The sequence below is a fragment of the Pipistrellus kuhlii genome, unplaced genomic scaffold (genome assembly GCF_014108245.1).
Source record: "Pipistrellus kuhlii isolate mPipKuh1 unplaced genomic scaffold, mPipKuh1.p scaffold_m20_p_5, whole genome shotgun sequence".
In the NCBI taxonomy this organism is placed as follows: Eukaryota; Metazoa; Chordata; class Mammalia; order Chiroptera; family Vespertilionidae; genus Pipistrellus; species Pipistrellus kuhlii.
The window spans coordinates 46299358-46320890 of NW_023425551.1; the positions used below are offsets into that span (position 1 = coordinate 46299358).

Consider the following 21533-nt stretch of genomic DNA (forward strand, 5'->3'; position numbering starts at 1 on the left):
TACTGCATTTCTCAACTGGACCACAGAACCCTTGCAGAAACCCTGGTTTAATTTAGTGTTTGCATACTACCTGGGAAACAGGGTGGAGATTTTCTGTTATGATCCAGTTAATGATGAGTCACTTTATAATATAAAAATGTTTCACATGTAGCTTTCTTGTTTAGATGTGATTGTCAAGTGTATTGGTGAAGAAGCCAAGTATGAAAGCATCAGGCTTCTATTTGATGGCTTACAGCAGCCAGTTCTCAACAAGCAGGTAAATTCATTAAAGCAGGTTGACTAGAGTTGGCTGGGTTTGGTGAATGGCACAGTAGAGGTTTGGTATATTATTAACTGTGAAGTGACACAATATTAAATCAAGGCAGCATAATTCAAACATTCAAATAGAAAAAAGTGTGTTTTGTTTGTGCTACACTTTTTAGGTGATTATTGTTTTTTTTTTTTTTAGCATGATTTGTTTTGATTTAAAATAAACTATTCATTGTAGAAAAATTGGAGTACACAGAAAATTCATGAAATAAAGTAAAAATTTTAAAATTGAGAATTTCATCTTTCAGATAACAGAATAACAATAGTTAATATTTTTATGTTTAAAGTCTATATATATCTATTGACATCTTAATACAGTTACAATTTTGTATTCTGCTTCTTTAAAATGTTTGTTACATATAAAATATCTAACATAAAATGAATTATGAGGCATAACAATAAAATGTCCACATGTGAACACATGAGTATCTAACACTGGTCTTAAGAATAGAGCATTATCGTCCAAGCCGGTTTGGCTCAGCAGATAGAACATTGGCCTGCAGACTGAAGGATCCCAGATTCCATCTTGGTCAAGGGCACATGCCCAGGTTGTGGGCTTGATCCTCAATAGGGGGCGAGGCAGCCAGTCAATCATTCTCATCATTGATGTTTCTATCTCTCCCCCTCCCTTCCTCTCTGAAATCAATAACAAATATATTTAAAAAAATAGAGCATTATTGGTACTATTGAAGCTACTTTTGTGCTAATTTTATATTGTCCATTCTACTCCCTGCCTTCCCATTTAGAAATAACCACAGCCCTGAATTTTTTGTTTGTCAATTTTTATGGGTTTGTCTACAAAATGCCTTACAAAATTTTTTTGTGTGCTTTAGCTGACTTACGTTTTATTGGACATTGTGATACAAGAACTGTTTCCAGAGCTCAATAAGGTAACTAAAAAGCAGCAATTTTATTCTTTGCTATTAATCATATGCTCTGACATTTATTTTAATAGGGCTATAAAAATTAAGAAAGTCCTTGACTATGATCCTTTTAAAAATGAACGACCTTAACCTTTAACAAATGGACCTTTGTGTTTTATTTATTCAACGTGCTCATAGAATGGATTTTGGTGGCAGGAACTGAATAGCCTTTGCCTTAACTTCATTCCTTCCTAATTAAAAGCAGGAAGGGACACTATACCCTATAGAGTCTTTCCAGAGGAAAGTGTGAGGTAAAGTCCCAACCTAGAATGGCCACGTTCTCCAGGCTGTCATCAGCAACACTGAATGCTGTGTAAGTCAGACTTGAGTGTTTTTGAAGCAGCTCAATTTTAAAAAAGGATGATAATTATTATCGTTATATTGACTCCTGAGGATTTTGAGGTTAGAACAAAGATTTAAGTTATTATTTTTTACTGTTTTTATTTTTCTGACTAACCCTTTTGGTCAGATGAAATAACTGCTCTTTAAGGTTTTGGTATAGCATTGAAATGCCAGTTTCATAGAGTAGAAGAATTCAGATGTGAACTATTTACCTATTAAGCTTTCAATATAGTAATATTATATGTATATTAAAACAGGATAACAGTTATGAACATTTTATGTTCAATTTACATGGGAATCAGTACAGAAAACCTTCAACTCTCTATTTGAGACTTTATAAGGTCTGTCCCTATACCTTGCCATTTTTCTCATCTCTAAAACATAAGGCATATGCCAGCTAATTTCTTTGTTATATCTATATCACATGTGTCAAACACAAGGCCCGCGGGCCAAATCCGTCACGCCAGGCCTTGCAATGTGGCCCGCACCGCGCTGTCATCACTGCACTCCGCTGCGTTTCCATCACAATGACAGTTTATGACTGTTCAGTAAACCATTCGGCCTGCGATTTAGGCTGGATTTTAGATTTTGGCCCCTTCTCTGATTGAGTTCGACACCCCTAATCTATATATATATAAAAGCCTAAGTAACCGTTTGTCCGGTAGCTGTGACGCACACTGACCACCAGGGGGCAGATGCTCAGTGCACGTGGAACAGACTGATGAATCTCAGAGAGAAAGGGGGAGGGGGAGGGCAGGAAAAGATTAACCAAAGATCTTACATACATATTAGAGGCCTGGTGCATGGATTCGTGCACTTGTGGAATCCCTCGGCCTGGCCTGCGGAGACGGGGCTGAAACTGGCAGTCTGACATCCCCCGAGGGGGCCTGGATTGCGAGAGGGCAATATATGTGTCTTAGGTAGAAATTTAATACACTGGAATTGTGGAACTGTTAGGCAATTCATAAATGAACCTTATTGTCTTTTATTAAATGGACTTATTTTTTCTTTAGGTACAAAAGGAAGTTACCTCTATGACATCCTGGATGTAAAAATTTGGATTTGGGATAGAATAACCAGTTAAAATTTTTGCTGTGCTCACGTAGTAGAAATATACTGTTTTTTCTTTTACTTTTGTATATTCTTGTATATATCATGTAATTCTGTGTCTGAGATTTTTTTTTTGTTTTAATAAAGATTAACAAACTTAATTATGATTAAAAGTGATTTGGTTTCATAGCCTTTTGTTTTACATTTGTTATCTAAATTCTATTAGAATATATGTCACTTGTTGCCATTTTTTAAGAGATAATTCATAATCTTCAGGCAAACAGATAAGGCTGACAACATTTGTATTGTATCATTTTGAAAATAATATGTTTAGTGTGGAGAAAAAGGGGTAAGATCTTACTTGCTTTCTTATTTAGAGTTAATATATTTTAGGAGGTTTCCCCTTTTTCTTCTCTTTCTACATAGTTAATTGTGTATCTAAAAAGAAGACATGCTTTATGAGTTTTTCAGAGCAAACAAGGGACTTCTTGATCTTGTTGGATGAGAGACAGGTTATAAACCTCTTAGGGGTGAAAAGTGAGATATCTGTAATTGTGTGATTACAACTACATTTCAGAGAATGGATGTAACGATATTCCAAAAGCTTATAGGTATAAGAAATTTAGTTAAGTAGATTTTTGGTTTATGTTGTCAGTTGTCTCTCCAGAAGAAAAATGCAGAATTCACTGTTATTACATGATGAAAGTTAATTTAAGTGATTATTTTTAGAAATTCAATGTTTAGAATTCTACTTAGAATTCTTTCTCATTCTATGCTTTTCTTCTTGAAACAAATTTGTCTTTAAAGATTGAGCATTTTGTGTTTGGTTATTGGTGGTTGTGTTCATTCAGAATATTTTTATTGAGTTTCAGCCATGTATAAGTCATTAAACTGGGTTATGTGGGAATTCTGAAATGTAATTTGGAAAATTAACTCATTTAATGATATGCACTCATTTTTTCAAAGGTTTTATAAAATGGTCATTAGGTGTAAGTTTCTTTGTTTGTTTTTTTTTAATATATTTTATTGATTTTTATACAGAGAGGAAGGGAGAGAGATAGAGAGTTAGAAACATCGATGAGAGAGAGTCATCGATCAGCTGCCTCTTGCACACCCCCTACTGGGGATATGCCCGCAACCAAGGTACATGCCCTTGACCGGAATCGAACCCGGGACCTTTCAGTCCCTAAGCCAACGCTCTATCCATTGAGCCAAACCGGTCCCGGCAGGTGTAAGTTTTTGAAAAGGTTTTATCTATAGTATTTTATCTATCTATCTATCTATCTATCTATATATATTTATTTTATTGATTGATTAAAAAGTTGTTTTTAGAGAGAAAGGAAAGGAGAGAGCTAGAAACATGGATTTGTTGTTCTACTTATTTAAGTGTTTATTAGTTAATTCTTGTATGGCTCTGACCTTGTAAAGAATCCACATCCTTGGCATACTGGGATGACACTCTAACCAACTGAGTCACCTAGCCAGGGCCCTATTATATTTTTTTATTACCTGAAAATTGTAGAATATATATGAGTTTCTGAGAATCAGTGCTTTAATATTAAGCCTTAAATATTTAGTAATTTCTCAAGGACTGGTAGAAAGTTAATCAGGTTGCTACCTCTTCACATTTAAATGTATAACATTTTTGAACATTATTTAAAATGTCACTGAGAACTGGAAAAATAAAATATTTTATAGCCCTATTCATGACATCCTTACCTACTCCTAAATTGCGATATTCTGTTTATTTAGATGAGAAAAAAGTTATGCATGTATAAGTCTATTTGGCCTGCCATTACAAAAATACCATAGACTGTGGGTGGCTTAAATAACAGAAATTTATTTTTACAGTTCTGGAGATTGGGAAGTCTAAGATCAGGGTCCCAGCACTGTAGGTGTGCTTATATGACTTCTGTGTGCCAGAGTATGGGAAGAGAAAGATAAAAAGATGTATCCTTCTTCCCCTTTCCCACCTCCTCTTCTTGCTGCTTCCTTTTCCTTCCTTCTCTCCTTCTTCCCCTTCCTCTCTCCTACTTCTTCCACCAGTCCTATTGGAATACGGCCCTACGCTTATGACTCATTGAACTTTAATTATTTTCTAAAAGCCTCATCCCCAGATATAATAACATTGGGGTTTAGGGTTTCAACATATAAATTCTAGGAGGACACAATTCAATCCGCAGCAATTGGTGAACTCTATTTAAAGAAAATGTGACGTTATAAAAGTTTTCACATTTAAAATCAGTCATTTACATTATAAAAAGGAAGGAACCAGATGCAGTATCATTGGCCAGGCATTTTATATACTTGATCACATTTCATCATCTAACACAGTAACTGTGAAATGGCCTCATTTCTCTTATAGGAGAGGATGTTGAAAGCAGAGAGAGGGGTGAAGTTAGACTTAGATCTGTCTCTCTAGTCTTCATGATCTTATCAGTGTTTCCCCATGAAAGGAGCTTTTATTTCCCAAAATAGTCACTTCCTGGATCCCTGTAAACAGTATGTTCCCCTGGTGTATTGCAAATATTTTACTTGGCACATTCCTTTCTATCCATCTTTATATTAAGAGTGTCCTCTACTGCATGAGCTTTCACATTTTTCAAATGTGTTATTGGTATTTCTGACTAGGGGCATAGAATGAAATTAAACATATGGAAAGCACTTTGAAATTTATAAAGTTATAATAATATATGTTACAAGTATAATAATTTAGTTATAGATATCAGAAGATTCTGATAAATGGTTGAAAGCAAGCGCTTAAATGACCATTTATTAACTTACTAAAAACCATTAAAATTTTTATTTTTAAAATATATTTTATTGATTTTTTTTTTACAGAGAGGAAGGGAGAGAGGGATAGAGAACTAGAAACATTGATGAGAGAGAAACTTCGACCAGCTGCCTTCTGCACGCCCCCCACTGGGGATGTGCCTGCAACCAAGTTTCGTGCCCTTGACCGGAATCGAACCTGGGACCTTTCAGTCCGCAGTCTGATGCTCTATCCACTGAGCCAAACCGATTTCAGCCATTAAAATAAAAACAAACAAACAAACAAACAAAAAACTTCTTTTATTTCAGAGAGGAAGGGAAAGGGAGATGGAAGCATCAATGATAAGAGAGAATCATTGACTGGCTGCCTCCTGCACACCCCCCCCCCCCCAACTGGGGATCGAGCCCGCAACCTGAGCATGTGCCCTTGAATGGAATCTAATCTGGGACCCTTCAGTCCTCAGGCCAATGGTCTATCCACTTAGCACCAAACCAGCTAGGGCAAAAACATTAAATTTTACAATAGAATATAAACAGAAGTCTATTTTGCCATTCTTCTTTTTAGCAAACCAATCTTATATATACAAGTTATAATTTCAGATACAGTCAACATTAGAATAATAATGGCTGAATGAGCAAACAAATCTTGCTAGTCCACTATACTGTACATACTTCATGTCAGTGTGTGGTTTCTTTTATTTATTTAAGAATATCTTAAACAGTGCTGGGTACACAGAGGAGAGATCTTTAATCTGAAGCCTCTGGGCCCCTAGAAGATGGTTACATCTAGTGAAAAATTGTGTTTTTATTTCCAAGTATTGTTTCATTCCAAGTAATGGATGTGGCTGTATTCCAAAAAAACCTTGTTTTTATGCAGCAGTAGCAGGCAGGGTTTAGCCTGTAGGCTGCAGTTTGCTAATCCCTGAAGTAGAAGAAAAGGGAGAAGGGAAAAGAAATACTGTTGGAAAAATCGTAATCTTAATTTTAGGAGTAGGAGACAGAGGCTACAATATTTAATATTTGGAAAAAGTCAGCCATCCTTCTTGCGGAAGAGTTCATTGGTCTTTTGGTTTTAGGAGGGTTAGAATAAAAAGGAGTCAAATTGCTCTGCACAATGAAGAGTGTTTGTGTTTTTAGGTAGAGAAATTATGTCCTTTGTTTTCTCTGGAGGAGATGATCCTGGAGAAAAGGACTGTGTGGCTTTTCATCCGAGTGAAGAGGGTGGCACAGAGGTCTGAGAGGGAATTATGCACGATTCATTCAATTAACAAATGTGTATTTAGCACTCACTGTGCTCCAGTTTTAGATGCTAGGGATATATTTTTATATTTATAAGCCTACATTCAAACTGAGGGGGCACAATAAATAATAAGTGAAGAAACAGTATAATATGATCTAAAGTAAGTGTTGAGAGGAAAATAAACTGAGAAAGGAAATAGAGTGGAATGGGTACAGGGTTACAATTTTAAATAGTGTATAATAGGATGGGACACTGAAGAAAAGACCTGAAGGAGGTGGGAAATCAGCAATGCAGGTTGAATAATTGAAGTTAAGTGCATAAGAGATGCATCTGTGTGGACACAGACAAGATACAAATAAGTTTAGGGTGGCAGGCGAACTGAACACCAGAGGGACAGACTAGGTCAAGCATGTCAAACTTAATGGCCCACAGGCTGCATGTGGCCCACAATGACTATTTTTGTGGCCCAGCCAATATAATGGTATGTAATAAATGTTTTAATAAAAATTTTGTAACTTTATTTTTACAATATCCTGATATATATAATCCTATAATATAATAAAGAGGTAGTATGCAAATTAACCCTCATGCCCTCACAAGATGGCTGCCTATGACCATGCTGGCAGGGGTTTAGTGAGGGACGACCAAACGACTGAATAAGCAGGCTACGTGGGGCAACCAGGCTGGCAGGGGGATCATGAGGGGCGACCAGGCTGGCGGGGTGGAGGGGAGACAGTAAAGGATGACCAGGCCGGTGGGGGTGGGGGCAGTTAGGAGCTACCAGACTGGCAGGGAGGGGGCAGTTGGGGCCGATCTGGCTAGCAGTGGGGGACAATCAGGCAGGCAGGCAGGTGAGTGATTAGAGCCAGCAGTCCAGGATTGTGAGAGGGATGTCTGACGGCAGTCCCAAATTGGAGAGGTTGCAAGCTGCTCTGAGGACCACCCCCCTCAGGCATGAATTTCATGCACCGGGTCTCTAGTTATTAATAATGAACTACAATGTTTGCTAACGACTGATTACTATAATCGTGTTGCATTCATTTCCCTTACTGTGCAAGTGGACCATTTCTCTATATTAATGCTAGCAGCGAATATTTTAGCAGCCGATTTAGTCTTATACTGACTTGTTTGGTCTGTGCAACAGGAAATATTTCTCTTTTGGAGAACAAAAAAATAGGTTTATTTGCATTATACTTAATAATTTGTGCAGTTACTCAGTGTCTAATAAGTTAATGTTCAAGAAAAATATTAATTTTTATTAAAATGTTCTTTTATGTTAACAACTACTAATCTCAGCCCTTCGTATTCAGCATGTCTCTATTGAAATAAACCTACGTTTCTATGGAAATTAGAGCTTTTATTTTTTGTGGCCCACATAAACTTAAACCTGTTTATTTGGCCCTGTTAGCCTTAGAGTTTGACATGCTTGCAGCGGTCGCCAACTGGTGGTCCCCTGACGACTGGTAGTCCATGAGGTCCGAGAGATTGATGGCCACTGGACTAGAGAATGGGACTACCAAGCACTGCAGACTGTTGAATTGTACCAAGTGCTGAAAGTCGTTTTAATTTATGTGCAGCAGATTCTTAAAACCTTAGAAGGAACCAACCCTGAGACTTGATCTGAGACTAAACCTCTAGAACAGAGATGAATATCTGCTGGTTAAGCCACCCGGTTTGTGGCACGTGGTTACAATAGCCCCATGAAATGAATCCGGGACCTTTCCTAATTTAGGCAAACCCAGCCAAACATCCATGGGACTGCATACTCCCTGAGGGAGCAGCTTTTTCTAAAGGACAGCTGTTAGCAGTCCAAGTTCTCTTGTAAGAAAGCCAGATCACCATCTCAAGCTGCTGAAGGCGCCCGCAACCCAATGGATTTAATGTATCTGATAAAGTCTATTGTGTCATCTATTTGCTTGAAGATTCTTAGATGCACAACCAGTTCAGATAAATGAGTTAAAATCCCCAACACTAACGTGGACCTTTTTTATTTCTAGGAAACCATTACAGGCCTCAAAACAGTTTCTACATCAGATTCTACATATGAAAGCCAGAAAATGTAGTAGTCTTTTTTTTTTTTTTTAATTATCATCTGTGTACATATTTTACATTGCCCCCCGCCCCCTTAAATGTAGTAGTCTTACTTAAAATATTCTTTACTTACTCTTCTCGCCTCCCTAAAAATTACATGTACTTTTCTTTCCATTTTGGGGGCGAGAAGGGGGACAGGGAGGGTTACCGATAGCAAGTGGCCTTTGATCAAGGGAAATGATATCAGTGATAAATCATGTTTTCTGTCAGTCATATTGTCTGGGTGTTCTTGAGAGAAGAAATAACTACCAAAGACAAAGAGCCTATCTTCAATTTTATTGTTTGGAATCTGCAATTGCAAAGTTTTGAGGTCATTTCTTAAACCACTGCACAACTTATACACACATATTTAGAGAAGTTGTAAAAATGTTCTTTAAAGTTTGTGCTCCAGTAGAATTTACCCTATTTTACAAGGCCAAGCAGAAAAAATATACCCAAAAGCACCTCTAATTTTCCCTACAATCTTACTGACATTATTTATAGCTGATGTGTATATACATAGAACTGAGGACATTATTTTGCTGCCACCACCTTTATACAGATGTTATGACAAGTATATTCTATGCCAAGGGTACTTAATATTCGTAAACATTAAGAAACATATTCCCTCTCCAAACCTCTAGCTGGTGTTCACTATTTTTTTAAACTTTTTTATATGCATAAAAATATTTGGAAATGTATGAATCACAAACGTACAGCTCAATGGACTTCACACACTGAAAAAGCCTGAGTGACCAACCAGACAGACACGGAATACTGTAGCACCCCAGGACCTCCTCCCACACTCCCTCTGGTCCACAAGCTTCTGTTTGGTTTTATTTTGTCCTCTTTGTAGGTGCTCTTTCTTAGGTGCTCACTGTTTTCTAAGGGGAAGGTTTCCCTTTGTCATTGGATCATGCAACAGTGAGCAAGTTCACATGCTCCCACAACCACCTTTGGGCAAAAATCATCTCCTCAGTCTGGGTGTTTCCTGAGCACCCACTCGGAGGGGCCTACTCCCAGGTAGGAGCACTCATATCTAGACTTGAGAATGACTTAAGAGTGACTGTTCCCATTTGGAGGCAGAGCTGATTTCAAACTGCTGTTGTACACCGGTTTTATTTTAATGTTTTTTAATTTCTTTAAAATATTTTATTGATTTTTTACAGAGAGGAAGGGAGAGGGATAGAGAGCTAGAAACATTGATGAGAAAGAAACATCGACCAGCTGCCTCCTGCACACCTCCTACTGGGGATGTGCCTGCAACCAAGGTACATGCCCTTGACCGAAATTGAACCCGGGACCTTTCAGTCCGCAGATCGACGCTCTTCCACTGAGACAAACTGGTTTCGGCTCACTGTTTTTATTTTTAAAAAGTATATTTAACTGAGAGTTAGAAACATCATTGAGAGAGAAACATCACACCCTTGAGTGGGGATGTGCCCATAATCAAGGTACATGCCCTCAACTGGAATCAAATCTGGGACCCTTCAGTCAGCAGGCCGACACTCTATCCACTGAGCCAAACCAGTTAGGGCTATACACTGTTTTTAAAAATCAACCCTTGTCTCCCATTTAGATTTTCCATGACTGGGGGAGGGAGTGTGTATGTTTGTGGTGTGATTAGGGGAGGTTTAGACTTACATCTGGTCTAAGAAGGTTCTCTTCTCATGACACCTTAAAATTAAGAAGAAAGGAAAGAGCACAGAAGCAGAACTGATGGACTCTCATAAACAGTTAATACCATGAGTCAGGCACTAGGCTGCTACTCTCAGGAAATAATCTATTTAAGAAATGTATGTCCTTTAGCTCTCTCCTGCAATGGAAATCGGTCCTGGGTGCCCCTCCTTTCCTTCCCTTTCTCCTCAGCCCTTGACTTGGCCTGTCCATTATCTGCTGCATCATTTGTTCCCTGACTCATCAAAGGAACGTAAGAGGCACAAGAAAGAAAGCTGCCCTTGTTTAGTCCATGAAACATGCTATAACAGGAGCTAAAAAGGAATGAGACAGAAATAAAGCAGAGATTTGTTATCCATGAAGAAGTGAGGAGTCCATTAAGTATTCCGAACAGCTTAAAATTTGCATATGCAAACCGAAGATGGTGGTCTTCCTCTCTCGGGGCTCATTTTTAATTCTTTTCCTGTGTGTTCACTAAGTTGTTGATCCTGAGTGGTGATGTCTTCACTTACCATCTTCCAAGCTCAGCTTCCAGGAGCCTGTGAGGATGGCCTGGGCCATTATAAAGAAAGGTCCTAAAGGCAGTTTCACACATGAATGGCAAGGAGAGGTTTTTGGCTATTGGTATAAAACAATGATAGCTGCCAAAATTGAGAGGGATATTAGATAAAAGTTTCCATGGTAACGACTTCCTGCAGAAAACCTGATCCGACCTTCAACTGCTGGATAAACGACTTTCATTTTTGAGATGTATTGAGAAACCACGGTGATATCTTGGTCACCTAGAAAAATATGGACATTATTTTAGTGACAGGAAAGGTATCAACAGAGAAGAGACGACCAATGTATTTCTCGCAGTCCTTTGTAACTGTAACTGGGGAACAGTCCTTTCCTCCTAGAGGTAAAGTGTCCCGAAGAATAGAAGAGCCGTGATCACAGGGGCCTCTTCCTGTTCCAGGTGTGAATGCACCTCAGGGAGAGGTTGTGGACATCATTGCCTTCAAAGCTCTTGGGGAACTGGGCAAGAGAGACGCGTTGAGACATACAGTGGCTTCCTTTTGCTAGCCTGCTCCAGATTCATTCCCACCTAATTGCTGGAGAGGCAATGGGACTTCATTTCCAAAAGGAGAGCTGATAAAGAAATGCTCACTGCCTACAGCAACAAACCCTTAGGAACCCAGCAAAATTTGTTTAAAAAATACCACTCTATAAATCATGTATCTGATAAGAGGCTTATGGTTAAAATACACACACACATACACACACACACACACACACACACACACACACACACACATATATATATGTCATACAACTCCATAGGGAAAAAAAAATCTGGTTAAAATTGGGCAGGGGGTTTGAATAGACATTTTCCCACAAATGTCACACAGATGGCCAACAGACATAAGAAAATATGCTCAACATCACTAATCATCATGGAAATGCAAATCAAAACCACAGTGAGGTATCCCCTCACACCTATGGACATGGCTGTCATCAAAAAGACAAGGAGCCGAAACCAGTTTGGCTCAGTGGATAGAGTGTCAGCCTGCGAACTCAAGGGTCCCAGGTGATTCCGGTCAAGGACATGTACCTTGGTTGCAGGCACATCCCCAGTGGGGGGTGTGCAGGAGGCAGCTGATTGATGTTTCTCTCTCATTGATGTTTCTAACTTTCTATCCCTCTCCTCTCCCTTCCTCTCTGTAAAAAACCAATGAAATATGTTAAGAAAAAAAAAAGACAAAAAAAGACAAGGAGTAAGTGTTGGTGACGATGCACATTGTTGGTAGGAATATAAATGCACACAGCCACTATGGAAAACCTTATGGAGGTCCCTCAAAAAGTTAAAAATGGAATTGCCATATGATCCAGCAATTACACTCATGAGTATTTATCCAAAGAATATGAAAACACTAAATAAAATACATACACCCTCATGTACACTGCAATATTATTTTCAGTAGCTAAGATACAGAAGCAACCTACGTATCCATCAGTGGATGAACGGATAAAGAAATTGTGACATACATATATATATAGGTGGGCAAAAGTAGGTTCATAGTTGTCCACATGGAAAACAATACAATAATAAGAATACAAGAATAACTTTGTATTTCAAACATACAACTAAACTTACTTTTGCCCCACATTATTCAGCCATAAGGGGGAGAAAAAAAAAAAAGAAATCTTGCCATTTGGGACAACACAGATGGATCTTGAGGATATCATGCTTCATGAAATAAGTAAAAAAAGATAAATATCATATGATTTTACTTATATGTGGAATTCAACAACAACAAAACCAACCTAACAGATACTGAGAACAGACTGGTGGTTATCAGAGGCAGGGGAGTGAGGGTATGGGGGGCGGGGGGTAGGGAGAGAAATGGGTGAAGGGGATTAAATGGTACAGACTTCCAATTATAAAGTAAGTGTTGGGAATGTAAAGCTCAGTATGGTGACTATATTAATACTGCATTGCTACAAGAGTAGATCTTGAAAGTCCTCATCACAAGAAAAAAAGTATTTTTTGTAACTATGTATGGTGATGGATGTTAACTAGACTTATTTAGGTGATTTCACAATGTATGCAAGGATCAAGTCATTACGTTGTACACCTGAAACTAATGTTATATGTCAATACAATCTCAATGAAAAGAAACTAATGTTATATGTCAATACAATCTCAATTAAAAAAAATCAGTGGATAGAGTGTCTATTACTTAAAAAAGAACTCCTCTCTGGTTCTTACCTCTGGGAATACATTATTAGATTCACTGAAAGAGACTTTTCTCGATACCCAATTGAATTAGAATCTCTTAAATGTTGGGGCCAAGGTACTGGCATTTCATTTAAAATGCTCCCCCAGCCGAAACCGGTTTGGCTCAGTGGATAGAGCGTCAGCCTGGGCACTGAAAGGTCCCCGGTTCGATTCCGGCCAAGGGCATGTACCTTGCTTGCGGGCACATCCCCAGTAGGAGGTGTGCAGGAGGCAGCTGATTGATGTTTCTCTCTCATAGATATTTCTAACTCTCTATCCCTCTCCCTTCCTCTTTGTAAAAAATCAATAAAATATGTTTAAAAAAATAAATAAAATGCTCCCCCAGTGGTTCTGGTGTGTAGCCAGGGTTGAGAACCCTCAGGGCCCAGGCTCCCTCAGTTTTCTGGTTGAGTTCCTCTTCTCCAACTCCCATCGGCCAGGGTGGGTGTGGTGCTGCCCAGCCACCAGCCTCTGCTTCATGGCGCTGAGAGAGCACCTTGTGAAGCTTGCCTTTGCACTTTCTGGCGTGGAGTGCACAGAATTTGCCAGTGCCTTTCCCCAGGAAGGGCTGCCTCCTCTGCCGGATTGCTCTCTCCCTCCTTGGGGCCAGCAGCTGGAATGGCAGCTCTGCCATGGCAGGGGGGCTGCGGAGGAAGCTGGCTGAGCTGCATCCCAGAGATTCAGGGAGGCTGTGCCCGTGTCTTGCAAGATCACTGATTTCTCCCTGGAGAAGAGGGTAGTGTGTTCTCTTAGTGGACTTCATGCACACGATGTGATTCTCAAAAGGACTTTTAAAAGGCTGGTGTCTCATGGCCCTAAATGCTGTCAGAAATACTGACTGGCTCAAGTGTGGTTCCCATAGCATGTGCCACCAACGTGCTCTGCTGAGAGGGCGGGGTCATCTCCCACGCATCCCTTGGCCCCGTCACACTCAAAGCTTCTTGCGGAAAGCTGAGATGATGGACTATGATGATTTTCCATGGCCAACCTAAAGTCCTAGAGGTATGTTTTTTCTATAAGTGCAAAACCCATGTTTCAACATTTAAATAGCTGTTTATCCTATATAATAAGAGAGGAATATGCTATTTATCCGTCACACCCTGAGGTGTAAGGACCCACCATGAAACGACCAGATCATGGATCTGCAGAAGGGTGGGGCTGCGAACTACAAGCAGCAGGAGGGGGCAGGGCAGCGAGCTATGAGGGGATTGGGAGAAGCTACAGGAGGGCGGCAGTGACCTACTGGCACACGGATTTGTGCGCAGGGCTACTAACAGGCACATAAAAGAGCTTTAAAAACAGTTGTGATTTGTAAATGCATTTTCCCTGGCGTGGATGGCTGGGTATGTGCTGGGAGGGCGTTGGCCACAGGGGCAGGCTCTGGCCTCTGCCTTCGCCGCTCCGGCATCGTGAGTAGCTCCCGGCTTCAGACCAGCACTGCTGTTCCCGAGTTCCTATGGGGCGTGGAGAGGGGCAGGCACCTGTGCTCACCTGAGTCATTCTGTAATAGTTCTTCTTTTAACATCTGGTACCCATCTCCACCGTTGGCGAGGAAGCTCGGGAGGATCACCTTATACACCTCGTCCGTCCTGAGAGGCTCGTAGCTGGGCACTCGGCACCGGGTGCAAAGAACATCTAGTTTGACCACTCTGTCCCCAGGTTTTCTGGAAAGATCATACACCACGTGGATTCCTAGAAAAGAAATGCAATTGCACGTTTTCTTTGGACCCAAAGGTTCTGTTTTCTGAGAAAGAGGCGTTGGCCAAAGCCGGGAGCTGGGGCCCTGGGCCCGGTTCTCACGGAGTCTGAGCGTGAGTGAAATTCAGCAGGAGTTGTGGTGACGTTGCCGATACCCTTTCAGGTTAGGGGGCGTCCTTCTGGGAGGTCTGAGAATCACTGGAGGAAAACCCGGCTCCGGCTCCACACGGGCCAGGACTGCCTCTGTGGGGAGAAACTACACCTTCCTAAAATCCCAAGTGATGCCAAAACCGGTTTGACTCAGTGGATAGAGTGTCAGCCTGGGGACTGAAAGGTCCCGGGTTCGATTCCGGTCAAGGGCATGTACCTTGGTTGCGGGCATATCTCCAGTGGGAGGTGTACAAGAGGCAGCCGATCGATGATTCTCTCTCATCGATGTTTCTAGCTCTCTATCCCTCTCTCCTCCTCTCTGTAAAAAAATCAATAAAATATATTTAAAATAAAATAAAATCCCAAGTGAGTTGACTCAGCAGCTTTGGAAAATGAGAAGTAGATGAGAGGGCAGGCCATTTGTGACAATGCTGAAGAGCACAAAATGGCAGTCATTTGGACGTGAGCGACTTCCACAGATCATACAACTTCCAGCAGTGTGCTGGAGCATCCAAACCCGCTGCTCCCTGCATGCTCTCCTGCAAAGAGGCAGGACGTTTGGGTTACCCCACAGGCAGCAGGCCCGAACCGGACCCTCACCCCCTGCCTTCGGCAGCCCCTCAGTCCTAAGTATTCTGCAGAGGGAGAGCGCCAGCAACAGCCACCCCACGTCCAGGACAATAAAACGAGGCCAGGATGTGCTCTCAGGGTCAAGTAAAAATGTCAGTCTGCAGGTGAAGGCACCGGGCTGTGGGAGTGGCGACAGAAGCGTTTCAGAAGTCCTCGGCCATTTCGAAGAATGTCTCTTCATTGATGTTCGCTGGGACGCCTGAGACGAGTGGGGCGGGCGGGCTTCCTCTGCCTCCGGGGGCGGTGGAGACCTGCCCAGTCACCGCGGAGCCAGACCACGGTGTGTGTGTGTGTGTGTGTGTGTGTGTGTGTGTGTGTGTGTGAGGCCAGGGCCGGAGCCCGGCCAGAACACATGCTCCGCCCACTCCGAACCCCTTGCTTCAGTAATCAAGGGGTTATTTGCTTTTACTTATTTTATAAAGAATACTGAATATCTGAACAACTGAGATTTTAATAGAAACGCCTTCAATGAAGACGGCTGCTCAGGACCTGTAGTGAGTCTAACATGGTAGTGAGTGTTAAGCATTGCTTAGGTCCTCCAGACAGACAGGCAGGCTGACAGACAGACAGCCTGTCCCTGCCACCTGCCCCTGGTTGAGACAAAGAGATGGGCTTGGGGCTCACACCAAAGCGGACTGGCTCTGAGAGCACACCAGGCCACACGCTGCGTCTGCGCAGCAGACCGCCCCTCCCGGAAACCGTCCGTGTTCATATGCACGCGTTTGAACCTCTGCTGGGTTCCAGACGGTTATGACTAGGACACAGGAGGGATTTTACTCTATTTTACAAAGAGGATTGAGTGTTCGAACAACTAAGATGTTAATAGAAACGCCTTCAAGGCAGCTGGCCTGTGTGAGGTCGGCGGGCTGCACCTGCGTGGGGCCCGCCTGACGTCGGACTGGGCGATGCTCCTCTCCAGGCCTCGGGGCTTTGAACTCCTCTTGGTGGTCTGTGAGTCCGCGTCCTTTAGGAGACTGTGCGGACAAGCCTGGCCGCAGAGGAAGCCCTGGGGGGAACCCCACCTCCCCCGGAGGCCACTTACCGCCCACCTGCAGGAACTCGCCGGAGGACTTGCCGTAGCGGTGCACGCTGTGCTCGAAGGCCTTCCTCAGGGTGGAGCCTTTCAGCTGGACCAGGTCGAAGGTGCCCCCGAAGGGCAAGACGGAATTCAGCTTCTCCCACGTAATTGTGCCTGCGGGCGGCCACGGAGGAGGCAACAAGGAGCGCACCTTGAGAACAAGCATTCCCCAGACCCGTGTCCTTTAGGGCTGGCGGGGGAGGGGAGGGGAATGGGAGACCATCGGGCCAGCACCCTCCGAGTCTAAGTGGCTCCTGACACAGCGCAGGTGGGAATGGACTCAAGAGGCCCTTGGCTGTGCCCTCCCCACCTGAGCTCTAAGATGGCAGGAGTTTGTGACCGGCTGTGGTTCCCAGGCTGCCTGCGCCTTGCCTGGATCTCCTGGCCTGTTGTGGGACCTGTAGTGAGTGTTAACATTTGCTTAGGTCCGCCGGGACCGGTTTGCCTCAGTGGATAGAGCGTTGGTCTGCGGACTGAAAGGTCCCGGGTTCGATTCCGATTGAGGGCATGTACCTTGGTTGCGGGCACATCCCCAGTAGGGGGTGTGTAAGAGGCAGCTGATTGATGATTCTCTCTCATCGATGTTTCTAACTCTCTATCTCTCTCTCTGTGAAAAATCAATAAAATATATTAAAAACAAAAACAAAAACATTGCTTAGGTCCTGCAGACAGACAGCACTTCCCTCAGGCCCTCACTTGCCTGCCCCTGATCGAGACAATGAGATGGGCTTGGGGCTTACACCAAAGTGGACTGGCCTTGAGAGCACATCAGGCAAGGCAGCCAGGGTGTCTGCCCAGCTGTCTGGCTGGTGTATTTTACCTAGAACATGACCCTGGAGATCTGTAAGTGCACGGAAAGGATTGCACCCGGGGGTATGTTCCCAGCACAGAAGACGGCGCTGCCTTTCTCTTTCCAGACGGCAGCGTGGAGGCTGCCAGCATCTTGCAGGAACCAGCGGCAATTCCCGTTTAACTTTGTGAGCCGGAAGCTTAGATCAAGCGTGGGGTCCACGTGCCCCGGTCTTCTGCCTCCACATGCAAATACACCTGAGAACACTCGTGTGTGTGTGTGTGTGTGTGTGTGTGTGTGTGCGTCTGGGAGGGCAGGACTGAGTAGCAGTTAGCTCCAGCTGACCCTGTGGTGCGAGGCAGCAGCAGAGCTCAGCTGGGGCTGCCCGTGGGCGCGGCCACCCCGAGCCCGGGGCCGAGCCTGGGGAGCATACCGTTATTCTCCTCACTGATGGGAGACCGGATGCCGCCGCCGTTTAAAATGCACATGGACACGTGGTTCCAGGACGTTTTATCCAAGTGCCTGATGTTGTTGTCGATCTGCAACGGGAGCAGAGTTTGGGTGAGTTACTCTGGGCCTTCCTCCTGGGGATCCGGTCCCGGAGTGTGGCTGGCTCGCCTGAGGAAAGGAAGCTGCTTCTCCCCGCTCCTGTGTTCCCGGGAGCTCTCAAGCGTCATCAGAATGAGAAGCAAAAGTAAGGCATGGTGACCCGTCTCCAGCTCCGAGCCCCTCCTCATCCCCGTGCTCTTCATGGGCCTGAGCGAACGGCTCTGGGCCGGACGGGCTCCGTGCAGACTGGCCTCCGGGGCTGCCCCGCATGAACCCTGGCCTTCGGCTGCAGGCCTCAGGCCCACACGGACCCTGGCCTCCACATCCAGGTCCCCTGCCAATTCCCAAGCAGCTATTTTTTTTTTTTAAAAGAATATATTTTATTGATTTTTTTTTACAGAGAGGAAGGGAGAGGGATAGAGAGTTAGAAACATCGATGAGAGAGAAACACCGATCAGCTGCCTCCTGCACACCTTCTACTGGGGATGTGCGCGCAACCAAGGTACGTGCCCTTGACCGGAATCGAACCTGGGATCCTCCAGTCCTCAGGCTGATGCTCTACCCACTGAGCCAAACTGGTCAGGGCCCAAGCAACTATTTTGAAGGCCCAAGGACAGCCTCCTGAAACGGGGGAGAATCAGTTGCATTCTTACTTTCCTTTTTACAAAATATATGTTTAGTGACCAGAAATAAAGTGAATATATTCTCATTTTCGGGGGGGGGGGGGGGAATAGTGCAGCACGGAGAGTTTTCTCACCCTGGCCCCAGTCTCTTGGCGGAGAGGTGAGCACTGCTCACGGCTGGGGCATTCCCTTCGGGACCTTCCTCTAAGCAGCTCAGGTACCGGCGTCTCTCCAGCTGCTTCCTGGCAGCCTTGGTTTTACCGTGGAGAGCGAGAACACTGCCAGCGACGTGGCAGACATTTACTGGGCCTGGCTGTGTCCTGAGCACGTACAGAGCACAGACTGAGAGGGCCCGTGGGTGTGGGCTTTGCATCTGACGGGAGGAAGGGGGGTGAGACCGAGGGGGGCGGGCGGGCGGGCGGGCGGGCAGAGGGGTGCCCGCCACGGGCCATGGTGCTCAGCCACAGGAGCGGTTTTTGTCAGTGTGAGTGTGTGCTGTCACCGTCTGCTTGGGAAGGAGGTTCCGGGGGCAGCCAGAGGTCAGACCCGGGAAAGGCAGTCTCCAAGGTAGGCCTGAGCAGATGTGTTTTGTCTACTGTGTCTACCTCCTCAGAGCAGCAGAGTTTGCGTATTCCAGTCATCTTACCACAAAAGCAACACTCAAAGTTCAGACGTCCCAAAACGAACACCTTACATAAAGGCTTCAGTCCTTGCGATGGTCAGCTGGTCTCGCTCGCACCCCTTCCCAAGGTGCTCAGCGTGAATCCCGCCCGGCTTTGGTCTGGGCCCTGATTTTGTTTTAGATGCTCCATTCTATAATATAACCACCGGGCTGTCCCCCTCCCCTCCTCCTCCTCCCCTCCCGGGCCTGGGCCCGCGCCCCTGCTGGCCCTCACCATGGCATCGCAGATCAGGTTGCCCATGTTGCACTCCTCAAAGCGACATGCCTCGTTGGAGCCGTTCAGGTAGACGACGGTTTCCCCCAACTCCTGGGAAGAGTAATTGTCTAGTTTTACCCGCCATCTGTTAATGTCTGCTTTTATTTTCGGATCTGGAAGAAAAAACAAACAAATCACACACACACACACACACACAAAAATCAGTCTGTCGTGAAAGCCGGGCTCACACTGGCCTCCTGGTGAGGAAGGAACCAAACGCATTCCGCTTCCCCATGCTGATGGGCATTTTGCTTAGGCTGTGCCGTCTCCTCAGGAGCCTCCGTCCTGTTTCCCGGTACGCAGACCTGGAATGGACCTTTATTTGACGACGGGCGGAGCATCCAGACACCAGTGCATCCCTCGGGGTCCCTGCTGGCCCCCGTGCTGGCACTGCTGGCCTGGTGGGCGCTGCAGGCCCAGGGCCAGGCACACAGGCTGCTGAGGTGCGGCCGTCTGCGTGGCCGGCCCCTCCCCTGGCTGCTGGGAGGTCTGTGTGGCTGGAGGGGGGGGGGGTGGTGGGCACTGTGGCCCCTCACAGTCCCTTCCTTGAGCTGATCAGGCTGAGCAGCAGATGGCAGGTGAGAGGTGTAGGAGTGTGTCTATGTGTACTGGATGGAAACGGATGACACAGCCGAAACCGGTTTGGCTCAGTAGATAGAGCGTCAGCCTGCAGACTGAAAGGTCCCGGGTTCAATTCCGGCCAAGGGCATGTACCTTGGTTGCGGGCACATCCCCAGTAGGGGGTGTGCAAGAGGCAGCTGATAGATGATTCTCTCTCATCGATGTTTCTAACTCTCTATCCCTCTCTCTTCCTCTCTGTAAAAAAAAAAAAAAATCAATAAAATATATTAATAAAAGAAAACAAAAAAGAAAATGGATGACATAAAATGTATTTTAATGCTGAGTCCCAGGCCAAAGAGGAAGAAAGACAGCCCTTCATTTGGTAAGTAATGCAGCTGACGCCCCTGAGCTGGGCAACTTGCCCAGGCACACTACTGCGGGGGTGGGGAGGGGGGAGGGAGACACACACGGGGGAGGGGGGCAGGGGCAGGGCTGGAGCCCTGCTCTGCCGGGTCTGAACCCCTTTGCTTCCCTCGTCAGCTGTCCTCTGGGCGTGTGCCGAGAGCGGCTTTCCCACACCAGGGCCACGTTTGAAATGCCCAAGAGGCAGCAGGACAGTGTCTGATGCTAAAAGGACTCAAAAAAGGCAAATGGGGCCGAAACCGGTTTGGCTCGGTGGATAGAGCGTCGGTCTGAGGACTGTAGGGTCCCAGGTTTGATTCCGGTCAAGGGCATGTGAAGCAGGACTCTGTCCCCGTTTTCGGGTGTGGAAACTCCCAGTAGGGGGTGTGCAGGAGGCAGCTGATCATATTTCTGACTCTCTGTCCCTCTACCTTCCTCTCTGTGAAAAGTCAATAAAAAAATAAAATAAATAAAAAGCAAACGGGGATCTGTGGCATTGGGGCATGTTTTAAGTCTCTTTATCCACATAAGTGATACATTTAGGAGAAGCCCAGCTCTACAAAAGTATTTCAGTCTTGTCCTGACACATTAACAAGAAAGGGGAGGGGAAATCCGGCCACCCGATCTGGGTGTCGCGTACCTTCAGGAATGCTGCTGTTGAGAAGAATGGGGTTTCCATGGGACGTGACGACGTTTCCTTTGTCATCAAACTCAACCTTCAGGTAGCCCAAGTATTTGCCGAAAGCGTAGGCCTGGACCACGGGGACCGCCCGGCCGTCGTCGGAGGTGACGATGAAGGGGTAGTTCCCCGCCGGCACCTCTTTGGAAGGGGGGGTGCCTGGAACAGAGGGGCCAGAGCTGGTAAGGCCGCCCTCGTGCAGGGCTGGCTGCCGGCCCGCAGGCCCCGCGGAGGACAGTGAATCCTGAGCCGCTGCCTGGCCCGCCGCTGCGGCCCCTCAGAGCCCGCGGG

General features: G+C 44.9%; 2 protein-coding genes across 12 annotated transcripts in view; one reads left to right on the plus strand and one right to left on the minus strand.

Moving 5' to 3' along the window:
• SNX14 (sorting nexin 14) overlaps positions 1-2801 on the plus strand; it is a 60638-nt gene extending 57837 nt beyond the window's left edge. For all 11 annotated transcript variants that reach the window (XM_036413884.2, XM_036413878.2, XM_036413877.2 and 8 more), the window contains 3 exons: positions 165-256; positions 1143-1199; positions 2588-2801. In XM_036413884.2, coding sequence (XP_036269777.1) covers positions 165-256; positions 1143-1199; positions 2588-2626 — 188 coding nt within the window. In that variant the 3' untranslated portion in view covers positions 2627-2801. The remainder of the gene's footprint in view (positions 1-164; positions 257-1142; positions 1200-2587) is intronic.
• A 7918-nt stretch (positions 2802-10719) lies between these two features.
• The window catches only part of NT5E (5'-nucleotidase ecto), a 44643-nt gene continuing 33829 nt past the window's right edge, over positions 10720-21533 (minus strand). The window contains exons 4-9 of the mRNA XM_036413904.2: positions 21204-21401; positions 19559-19713; positions 17924-18029; positions 16665-16814; positions 14636-14836; positions 10720-11165 (exon numbers count right to left, since the gene is read on the minus strand). Coding sequence (XP_036269797.1) covers positions 11002-11165; positions 14636-14836; positions 16665-16814; positions 17924-18029; positions 19559-19713; positions 21204-21401 — 974 coding nt within the window. The 3' untranslated portion in view covers positions 10720-11001. The remainder of the gene's footprint in view (positions 11166-14635; positions 14837-16664; positions 16815-17923; positions 18030-19558; positions 19714-21203; positions 21402-21533) is intronic.